The sequence below is a fragment of the Paralichthys olivaceus genome, chromosome 12, assembly GCF_024713975.1.
Source record: "Paralichthys olivaceus isolate ysfri-2021 chromosome 12, ASM2471397v2, whole genome shotgun sequence".
Lineage (NCBI taxonomy): Eukaryota > Metazoa > Chordata > Actinopteri > Pleuronectiformes > Paralichthyidae > Paralichthys > Paralichthys olivaceus.
The window spans coordinates 20,262,940-20,274,961 of record NC_091104.1 but is presented as its reverse complement, the minus strand read 5'-3'; the positions used below and the strand labels follow the sequence as shown (position 1 = coordinate 20,274,961).

Below are 12,022 nucleotides of genomic sequence, written 5' to 3'. Positions count from 1 at the left end.
TTGTAAGGGACAAAACTTTATTGTAACCCTACAAAAAGACACAGGGTGAGAAAAAAATACAAAACAAAAATAAAATTATGGAAATGAATAAAAAAAAAAAAGATTCTCATTCTTATACAAGTCTCAAAACTATCCATCATACACGGACCACAGTTTAATTATTCATATTCATATTTTTAATATAACATTTTGTTGTAATGCTGTGTGTACATACAAAATATAGCAAACTAAATAAGGCAAATAAATAGAGGTACAATATACAGGAAAATGGAACATTCCTCAACGTTTTAATATCTTTTTTTTTTTTTTTTTAATCAATCGTATATCAAACATCAAGCATGGTGTACAAAATGTTTTTTTCCAACTGTACATCTTTCTGTGTAGGATACTTTTTTTCCCAACCATAAAAATACTGACTCCTCACAATTATACAACCTCTAAAAAGTGGGTGCAACTTTTTTCTCAGGCAGAACAGATTGTGTAACGGGTGCGTTCCATGTCGTAGGCAATCCTCGATCAAAGTCAACACGCCACATCACGTTTCCTCAGGCATGCAGGTCAATGCCAAGTGTCGGATTGGACAGAAATGTGGTGGTGACAGAGACCAACGCCCGAACCCACCATTTTGTCTTAATTCTACAAAGTGGGTGACAGACAGGCGAGGATTTTAAACTTAACGGAGGAGTGTCACCTCTTCCCACAAATCCCATCTCTGCCATCCGACAGACTACTGATGTGTTTCCAGCGGCCCAGCCGGGGTCCCCTACACCTCACGTGCCCTTTTTCTTTTTTCTCTACCTCCACTCTTCAGTTGCACCCCTCATTCTTTCCGAGGTGTCTCAGCCCTCAACATGGCGCTGCTAATGGAAATGTCCCATAATAAAAAAGTGCATTGAACAAGCTACTAATTTCATTCCTCTGATTTCCATCTTTACACTCCAAAAAAAAAAAAAAAAATCAGCCAGTCAATGGCCAAATAAAACATCCAAACATGTAACAACACAAACATGTAATAATACTGACAATGTTGCGATACCCCTCAGTAAATAGTCTGCACTAGGATACGGGTTAAAGCTCTGGATTAGGGAGTTTAAAGGGCCTGGGATACCAACTCTGATTAATTTGAAAAGACAAAGGAGCAGAGGTTAGAAAATAGAAGAGCTCAAATATACATGAGATGCTGGTTAAAGAATAAGCATTCAAACGACATTTCCCCCCTGTTCATACTCTACAGGGGCTTTTCTGATTTCCGTTTAAAGTGTCAGAGGTTTTAGTCTTTTTGGTTTCCTGGTTAATCTCTGAAGTTTGTGGAGGACATGGCAGCTCAAAGATCCTCTACACAGTGCCTCACATCATCTTTACAGCCTCACACCATCGTCTCTCTCCTGCAGTTTGACTAAATGTGTAGAATAAACTTGAGATGGGAGATAACTGCTGATGCTGCATCTCTGGGACAGGACTCAGTTAAAGCTTTAGTGCAGTGAGAGGGGTTTTCTCTGAACAGGTTCTGGATGAAATGGCAGCCATACTGAAGAACACCAGATGGGTTATTACGGACACATGGGAGTTTTAGTTTCCTAGAGTCGGGTAGTGTCGCACTCGATGGAAGCCACAAGATGGCACCAGTTCATAAATGTTTTTTAAAAGCCACTGGCACTAAAACAAGAGTGGGAATGAACATGTGAAACAGCGTCAGAGGCACTTAAAGGTGAAACAGTTACAAAGAACAGAAAATAACTGGGATAGTCATTATGAGAGATACATATAAATACATAAGGAAAGTGGGTGATAAGGATGATGTCAGTTAATGAGAAATGCTACAAATTAAAAAAACAGCTCCATTTCTTTGGAAATGTCTCGTTCTTGTGTCTTGTAACTTCTGAAAATGCAAAATATGATTGTGGTATTAAGTGCAATGGGAAAAATGTCTATTTTAAGATGGTGGTGAGTGGGTTTTACTCGAATTTTTCAAAGCCTATGACAATAAAATATATTTTTAGCATTCAAATAAACTGAACCAAGGGTTGTTCTTCAAATCATTTTAAATGAATCTATATGACAAACAGGGACAAGCCAAAACATGAAGAAACATGAGGATTTAAACATGTTATCAATTATTATATCACACGTGTGACAGGCCACCAGAGGAGACTCTTGAACATCTCATGTTTAGCCCTATAGTGAACTACATTAAACATACATGTCAGCATGAGGAGGAAATGACTAGAATAGTCCATCTAAGATTAAAAAGGGTGATAATCACTATATTTCATTTGATCTTAAACCCTTTAACTGCTAACATGTAGATGTAGGTTCATACGTGGTGTATGTTTCTGGTTTTAAACTGATCCTTCCTTTCATTCCATGTCCCTTAATGCAGTCTGAGCCCATCAGCTTACTTATCCTCCTAAGCACCGGGAGCAGGAAGACGTCCGACCCACATCAGAGGGCTCGCCCCACGGTTTAGACGCTTCCAGCCCTTCTCTGCAGCACGTTACTCTTATGTCCATTTAAATATTTTTCTGAGGTAACCACATACATTCCAGCCTCCTTCATGCCTACTGCTAAAGTCTTACTGCTGTATATAAACATTAAGCTGGAAGTAGCATGTGAGGCTTTTCCTCAGTTGTTGTAGAAATGAACCCATGCTAGAAAGAGCGTCTAACCAGATGTACACAAACGTGAAAGAAGCTGGAAGGACAGATGTTGCGTGTGAATTTCTCTGAGGCTGAAGAACCCTGAACACTGCCACGAGCCACAATGAAGAATGTCTACAGGCTGTAAGTGCTTCTGTTGTTCCCTGACTTTGCAGTAACAGACTGAATACGCGGGGCGGTCTGATATCACAACGTCAACTCAAATACAAACACAGATACTGTGTGATGGTGACTGAGCGATCATGCTCTCCTTAAAAGTGAGGGTGACAATCCTGAACTGGACTCATGGCTCTGTGCAGGACCACACGTTTTAGCACCAGTGAAACAGATCCCACACACACTGTACACGAGAGCTGCTGTGTACACACAGTCAATGTGAACCAGACAGAGGCGCAAGCAGAGAGCATTGTGATCTAACTGCAGATTGATCCTGTGAGTTCCTTCATGAACTTTGTTGTCGATAAAGTAAATGTGAGTACAGAGGGGACACGGAGGGTCGGCACGTGGAAAAGCTACAGTGCAAACAAAACGTACGTGTGAAAAGGACGAGCGATTATCTTTCTGTTTTTTTACATAAAGCGCAAAATGTATAGAAATTCACTTCAACAGCAATGTGAACTTGCAACACCAACAAATAATGCATCGTGTGTACAAAACCCCAGAAAATGCCATGAAAAACATAAAAAACCTCTACATCTTTGCAATTAGCTTGTCTGCATCTAAATATAAATATATATATCAAGGTCTAATTGCAGTATGTGTTCGTATTAATACATTTACACGTGCTTTTTCTCTTTGCTTTGGCACTGCATCATGCCAGAACAAACGTTGAAATCACTGAAGAGTGTTGGGTGAGACTCGACCCTCGTGGCACAGTCATGTTTTTTATTTTTCGGGTGGATCGGGCGGAGAAGAGTCGTCTCCTCTGAAGTTGCAACTTGGGGATGATTCGTGCAGTACATCCTGCCTGGGAATGTGCTGGGTTGAATTCTCTGTTTTAGAGCCATCACCTCACCACCTCATGTCCATTCTCCACTCTTTCAGAAGCCTATGAAGCATTCTGGCATTTGGAGACCTCCATGTCCTTCTTTGTAGAAAATGAAGTCCATGAAAATCCGTTCTGTGGCAAAAACTCTCTTTTCCGGGGGACACTTGAAGCAGCCATGACTGTGGAGGTTTATTCCCCCTTTCTTCCACCTTCTTGGTCTGTCTTTTTTTCTGACAGTCCTTTTCTCTTTGTCTCGTATCTATGTACAGTGTGACTAGCGGATCCCAATGTTTAAGAGCTAGGAAGCAAAAAGACGGGGCAGCTCCAAAGATGTTACTGAGGAACACTGCAGGGTTTGCCAAGGGAAAAGAAAAAGAGTGTGTGAGAAACAGAGTGAAGGACACAGTGTTAAAAGGACATGGTCATGAGACGTGGGATAATGTGTCACAGTGGTCTGTCCGTCCATTCCATCCAAGTCCATTGTCCGTCGTCCAGCTCAGGAGATCACACAACTTCCAGGACTAACAGGTTAGAAATAGCTTTACAAGACCAATCAGAGGAGATCCTTCAAAAAATGGCGTGGCCGTCCATACACGTCCAGTCCAGCCATTATTTACATCCTCTCCAGCGTCACTGTTCAGAGGACCTGGACTAAAGGTGCTAACAGATCTACGCCACGGCAGAATTTAGGTGTCTAGTGTTTTTTTTTTTTTGTCCCCTTCTTTTTCCCAGCCTAGTAGTTGACCTTGGTGACGGCTCGCTCACGGCCACCTCCCTCCACCAGCTGGTTTACTGAGCGCTTGCGGTTGCGCTTGAACTTGTTCAGGTCCTTGTCGAAGACCTCGCCAGAACGCAAGGCCGAGACCAGGTCGTCGAACTCGCCGCCGACCTCGTCTGAGGCTCCGGACTTCTTTGCCCGTCGTTCCCGCTCCCTCTGCTCTTTGAGCTGGAAAAGATAAACACGTGTCACACGTTTCCGTTTTGGGTTTCAGCACCAAAGGCTATCATAAAAACTTAACAACAACCTGACGTACAATAACAGCACGCAAAAATGATGATGCAAAACAATGTGACGCACATCAACGCAACGTACAACAAGCCGAGATACAACAATACACCGTACAACAACGCAACTACAACGTGACGTACAATGCAACGTACAACAAGGTCTAGCATTTGTATGCGTATCTCACCATGGCCTCCATCCGTGCCCGCCGCTCCTCCTCGTCCTTGCGTCGCTGCATGTTCTCCAGGTCTTGCCGTGCTTCACCAAATGACTGTAGGAAAGTGTCGAAGATCCCGAAGAACTCATCAGGCTGCATCCTCCCCTCATCCTCCCCAAAGTGCTTCAGAGATTTGGTGAACTAAGCAGAACAAACAACAACATGCATTTTATTATTATATTTTGATACGAGGTGACCTGTACACATCTATCGATAGAGAAACATTCACATGGCTAAAACATGCACAACAACTTTTATTGTATTTGACTCTGTGTTTTTTAGATTTTTCTTGAGGTGTGCACTGCATAAGTGTGTCTTTGCGCAAATTCATATGCTGGCAAGCATACTTGACGTTCCCCCCCACAATACAGAGAGACAGTAGAGACACACGCACGCACACACACAAGGTAAAAAACTGACTGCATGATTTGACCACCGTATGTCCACCCTCTTCTCTTCAAGCTGTTCAGTGTTATGTGCCAGGACGACGCCTGCAGCCAAACCTCCTCTACATTCCAACACACCAAGCTTTGTACTGCAGTATACAGCACAACACACATGGACCCAGTCAATATCCTCACATATAACACAATACTGTATAACATTGTTATTTAAATCAAAGGTCCAAGTTAGTTTCACTGTCTCATTAAAAGACTCCAGCAGGACATGAGGACAGATTAGCAACTCAGGTGACAGAACAATTCTGCCCTTTTCAAAGTGCATGATTATTAATGCTGATTATAGAGCTTTACTTATTATTTCTATTAGAAGCAGCACCGTCATTACTTTTCTCCTTATTGCAGCTTGTATATTCGAATGCATATGTTGCATATATATTGGCATTTTAGTTGATATGGTGACATGGTGTTAGTGAACAATCCAGCAGACCCACAAGAACATGAGCTTTCATGTGATGGATGTAAATCCATTTTTACTTTTGCTCTGTCTTGTTCTCCACCAAAGACTAAGTTCAACAGATACTTAATAACAATTGTCAACTGTTCAGTGCTGTGCAGGTAACAAACAGTGGGTTCACTGACTAACTGGTGATAGCAGGGGTGGATCCAGGGGCCAGGCCAGGGAGGGCACTGGCCCCTAATTGAAAGTTGATTGGGCCCCTGAAGTGCCCCTGTCCTGTCTCAAGAATCTGATGTGTGTCTTTGCTCAATGTTATAGAGCTAGCAGTAAACAAGCAATGACTTGAATATGTGCCTTACTAAATCAGGAAGTGTCCATGGAGGTTGGACATATAATTAGCCCCTCTGTGTAAATTGTGTCCCCCTCTATGGCCTCTCATTTAGAAAAATCCTAAATCTGCCCTGTAATTGTGATTCTCTATTAACCACTGTAAAATAAAACTTTCAGTAGAGCTGAAAATATCACAAGTGAAACAAGCAGTGAATAAAAATGAAAATGTGATGACCCTTCACATGTACATTAATGTGCCCTGCAATCCAAGAATTATTGTTGACATGAAAACAAGTCTTCCAGTGAGCAGGCTGCAGCGTCTGCTCTGTTCTCATCGTATGTGGGCGTAAGTGACAGAAAACATCATATCACTCCAGTTTATATGAGGAGAGTAAACTGTATGTGGTCCTAGTGTTGTGATATGAAGGACTTGGGGTTCGCTCTTTTCTGAGGAATCAAAACCATCCTGTTATTATGGGCTGGTCACCCCGGCAACCTCCACCATCATCATCCCTCTATCTCTCTCCTGTAATTATGTGTCTGGTCAAATCTGTTTCCTCTCGTCCCCTCGGGTCTGTGCTATATGAGTAAAAACACACACACAGACACACAAACATACACAAAAAATTGGAACGGGAAAGTCACACACACATCAACCTCACCTCACACAGACACACAAACACCTCAATGCTCTCTGAGAGGCTAATGATATTTTCTCTTATTTCTCATATTTTTTAATCCTGACAGTTGAGGTGAGACATTTTCTGAAGATTTAAAGTTGTCAGAAATCTACAGATTTTTACAAACTGTTTGAGATTCTCAGAACTCATCGTGAAACACGGACTCACTCAGCATATATGTTCAGTTTAATCATCATCGTTTCACCGAACTAGCCGATAATTTGTACAACTTTAGGTCTCCTTTAAATCATATTACTTACTTTGCAGAATAATTGTGTCTGGTCCGAATGTGAAATCTTATTATTGTAATTTTTAAATTGCATAAAAAATTTAAATTTACATTTATTAAACTAAATTGCATCTTTATATTAACAAAATGGAGCTCGTTCTTTTTTTATCCAGTAGAAAGTATAGAGACCAGCTGTCCTCAGACAATCACTGTGTTTTTTCATTTAATGTGATCCCTCATCATCCATAGACACTAATCCAGTGAAGAGCAGAAAAAATATATTAAGCTCTTCTTAGCCCCACACCTGTGAGGTGAAAGGTTCAATGGAAGTGGGAAATCACTCTTTTGCTGCTGAGCTACAAATAAACACATGAACATTTCATATTTGAAGACAATTTCTGTGCAGACTTGCTCAGATGCTGATGTAGAAAAGAATGTAATAATCAACTGAGACTCCATGTGTTGGGTTAAGGTAAAAATCAGATATTCAATTGAGGTGAACAAACTTTTTAGCAGATTTAATTAAAGTTTCTGCACACTGCCCATTTGCTATAATTATGATTAGTTCCATAAAGTGTTTCCAAAAGCAAAACCACAGCAGTGGGCAAGACACTGAACCCCAGTTTGCTGTGGTAGGTAGATCTAGAGAAGTACAATATAAAGCTGTCATGTCATTTACCATGTTTTCAGCCTAAATGTGCCCTGATATCCTTCTCTTGAGTGTGTGGATCACAGTGGACATTTAGGATAAAAACATGTTGTGTGGATGAGGCCATATCGAGCTGCATTTGAATGTCGGGGCTTACAGACACTTGGATGACACCACAGGAGCAGTATGGAGGCATTTTATGTTGTTTTTCTGTTTGAAGGACACAAACACTTCACCCACCCCCACTTGGATTCGCTACAAGGAGTTCTTGACATGCACACTGTTAGTTTTGTCCTTGTCACTCATCTTGCTGCTACCTTGCAGTTGCTGTTGCCAGGATGCTGTGATTGTGTGGTACTTGTGCAGTATGCGAAAAGATAACCTTTAATTGTAGCTCTATTTGCAGTAAGAACCAAATAACCCCCGCATTCCAAACACACAGAACCCACACACGTGTGTCTATTTATCACCTGCCTTGTGTTATATGACCAATCACCAACATTTTACTGGCCCCTTGTGGCGTGGCATAGCAATATAGAAATAATATAACCCACAAAATAAACAGTCTTAACAAAACTAAAACAAACCCATATTGGCTCCAACAGTGACCAATGTCAATGTCCCCATTCTGATATTTATTACCTCGTCTGCTCTCTGAAAAAAGTACCAGTCAGACTCATGATTTAACTTTCTAGCACTTCAGTTTTTATTTCCTGGAATCAGACAATGCGTTCTTGTCAAATGACATCACTGCTGGGGCACCCACTCGTCCCTCATCCGGAGACTGGAGCCCTCCTGCAGCGACCACCCTTTGCTCTTTACCAATTTCACTACCCTGTCAGTAAAGACAAACAGCCCACAAAAATATGTTTATAAGAAAAGTCAATCCCTGTTTTTTGATAGATTCAAATGCACTCAAATCAGGCTGCATTTACAACTGCATAATCCTGCAATGATTACATTACTTTGACGATAATAAAAGCTGAAGTGGATTAACTCTGGTATCAGGGGCGGAATAGTATCTGTAACTCACAGATCAAATAAAAGTAACTCTGCTACATGCCTGTTTAAACTATATATATATATATATATATAAGGCCTCGTAAATAAGCGGTTAACTTACTCAAACAAATATTGTCATCGTAATTAAAGTAAAATAATGGGTCTGTAAGGAGGGAAAACACAAACAATACCACAGTGATGTGACGTGAACGCAGCAAAACACGCAGCGACACTTGTCTGACTGATGAAAGTGCACAGGCAGATTGATGATACACTATTTGAAGATGTTCTATATTTAAATTATTGACTAGATCTGGATTTTTTCTTATGCAGCATTTACCACTGCTGCTCATAACTCTCCCTCTCATCTTCATCTTTCTCCTTGATCAGCACATGTGGGACGGTGAAGCGCTCCCTGTTCTGTGTGGAACTCAGCTGTGTTGCTCATGGATAGAGAAAAGATTAAATCCTGTGTTGTCTGTGAACATGTTGATGTGAGGATTGTGTGCGAATGTGTTGTGAAGAATAAATCCAACCAATCTCTCTGGATGAAAGAAAAAAAAATCCCCTCACGCCTCTGGAAATCGCTGTCCCAATAACCCACATGACCGCGGACAACTGTAATCCTTTGTAATGTATGTAGTAGTGTCTGGCAAGGGTGTGTGTCTCTCTTACACGCACACACACAGATTTGTTGCCATGGAGCTTCATGAGCCTCAGCGGAGTGCCTGCTCTGTTTAGTCATCCTCCTCCTGCACACCCACACTTCCATATTTGTATTCCACTGGAAACCTAACAGAGCGTCAAAGAGCCTCGACAAGCACTGAGTTAATGCGTCACGCTGCCCATTTACCAACCACACACACACACACACACACACACACACACACACACACACACACACACACACACACACACACACACACACACACACACACACACACACACACATAGTTGTGCTAAAGAAAAGTGTTTGTTCGGCGTCTGGGCCGGCGAACACAGGTTCTTTTGTTTTACAGCAGTAACCGGTGCCCTGCTCCTCCAGCTCTTTTTCCTGTGACGTCCCGACTGACCTGTTTTCCCTCCGATTTTTCACCGACCTCCTCCTTGAACAAATAATTAAGAAGAGGGGAGGCGCTGCACAGTAAACCAGTGGCCCTGTCCTCCCTTCTCTCTTTCTCACAATCTGTTTATCCTTTAGAAGCAGTTTGGGTGTGCAGCATCGTTATGTCAATTATTTTGGAAACACGACATGCCTCATTATAAAGTATTAAAATATAATAGTGCAACTATTGAACACAGTCTGCAGGATTCAATAGCTTCTACTGCTTCAGCACCACAATACTAAATGTGCAACAGAGCACTGAAGACTTGGATATTCAATAACATGTTTGCATAAATCTTTTCATCGCTGTCTTACTTTGGGATTCCCACAGTCCCAATGATGTCTTCAGCTGACATGCTTCCTATAATACATCATTACACGAGCCAGCAGGGTTCAAAGGTTTTGTCCCAGTTGTGCAAAAAAGTAGAGCGCAGATTTAAAACCGTAACTTCTAAAACACAAAAAGTATATGTGGGGGGGGGGGATCCAGGGTCATCTGTCAGTGCTGTGTTTCACCAGCGCTGCTGAACTCATCACAACATGCGAAGAAGAACGTCCAGAGGTTTCACAGGGTTCCCCTTCAGTACTTTGTCACTTCTCTGTGTCAGTCCGACATGAAGGTTTGGCAGGGACTATGCATTAGAGCCACCCACATGGACATATGATTTTCTCTCAGGCTACATCCATACGTTTCATATGATGACAGCATTTTGGCTCCAAATGAGTTTTAATCCCTGTCAGTGCAAACACGCCTGAAAACGCATATCACATTATTTCACATACACTGGACATGCACGTGCAGCTTGTCTCCTTCACGAAACAGTTGTATCGTTGTAAGATACAGAATTTAGCTGCAGAACAGCTGTTAACAAAGACAACAGGGTCAGCTATGCTTGTAATTGATTATGCATGTTGCGTTCTACACTGGAAGCCCAGGCTGAAGGGATGTCATGTGATAGGAGCCTGACAAATCAGGGAAGACTACACATCATGAACGAAAAGACCCAATCAGTAAGTAGTTGTGTCATCATTGTTTTTAAATATCTTTATTTCTGCCCTTCCAGAGTTAAACCGTGTGTTAGAATTTTCAAAGTGGCTCTAAAACTCGAGCAGAGTAGTGTGGACACAAGTTGTATCCATAACAGATTTAATGCATTCTCAACACATAGTGGTATGAATGCAGCCTCGTGTTCACACTTGAGAGGTCACACTGGAACCTACCTTGTCCTTAGCTTCACTCAGCTGGTCCTCCAGTTCAGAGAAACTGAAGCCTGCCACCGTGATGAAGTCACCGATCACAGCCACAAACTTATCCCCACGTTCCCTTGTCCGGCTCTGCTGGTAGTGCAGCTCCTGGAGGTGGACAAGCGGACAAGGGTGTTATTCATTTCAGTGTTCCGTGAAGTGCAATGCGTGCACATTTGTTTCTGTGTGTGGCGGCAAAGCCAATGTGACATTTGCTGTTCCATGTCACGCTGCGTGGAACGATACCAGCGTTTAAAACACTTCACCCTGCCGTCTGTCTCTGCCCAGCTCCAAAACATAATGACAGACGAGAGAAGAGCCACAGGGAGGGAACATGACACAAACACACAACAACTCACCGCCTCCAGAGCCTTTAGTCCACTTCTAATATTGTGCACTTCTTTTTCCAACTCCGCCAAACTAAGAGAAAGACAGAAAAAGGTATTTACTATATTTACTGAACTTTATTATATTCTAATGCACTTCCCTTTGAGTGCTGTGATATATACATCTTTATATAGGTCTAATCATGTGTGAACTATTGCCAATACAGCAGAGGGCTGAGAGATACACAGGAGTAGTGAAAGTTTATTGTGACCTCATCCCTACAGTGGAATGCTGTGCACTGCACTCACTTGACTTTGGCAGCCTCTGATAAGCTGCTGAGGTCCTGCTGGATGTGCAGCGTGTCCGGGTAGTTCTTCTCAAAGATCATGATCAGGTAGTGCAACATGGTGATGTTCCTGGTCAATCACAAGTAAAGACGTCAATGCAGAGTCAAGCAAACTTTACCTAGAAAGTTAGCGAGGGAACATTATTCATGAAGAGGGGCAAAAACACATTTCAACAGGGCTCTTTCTCAAAATCTGCTGGTTTTGATTTGTAGTTGTTGTGTGTCTCTTTATTTATGGGCTTATGACAAAGACACTACATGTCACACCAGTGAATTGCAGTAACTCCAGTAACAGTTTAAATAACACTGATCGAGTTGCAGCCCGTTTCATTATTCACATGCTGGCAAATTTGAGCAGAAAGTAATCCTGCAACATCAGCTGC

The 12,022-nt window shown here is 42.0% G+C and overlaps 1 protein-coding gene across 7 annotated transcripts in view; it reads right to left on the bottom strand.

Annotated features, from left to right (window-relative positions):
• Nucleotides 1-12,022, bottom strand: part of daam2 (dishevelled associated activator of morphogenesis 2) — a 99,170-nt gene continuing 87,148 nt past the window's right edge. For all 7 annotated transcript variants that reach the window (XM_020085107.2, XM_069535310.1, XM_020085105.2 and 4 more), the window contains 5 exons: nucleotides 11,602-11,709; nucleotides 11,326-11,386; nucleotides 10,943-11,074; nucleotides 4,839-5,009; nucleotides 1-4,591 (listed from right to left, as the gene is read on the bottom strand). In XM_020085107.2, the coding sequence (XP_019940666.1) occupies nucleotides 4,379-4,591; nucleotides 4,839-5,009; nucleotides 10,943-11,074; nucleotides 11,326-11,386; nucleotides 11,602-11,709 (685 nt within the window). In that variant the 3' untranslated portion in view covers nucleotides 1-4,378. The remainder of the gene's footprint in view (nucleotides 4,592-4,838; nucleotides 5,010-10,942; nucleotides 11,075-11,325; nucleotides 11,387-11,601; nucleotides 11,710-12,022) is intronic.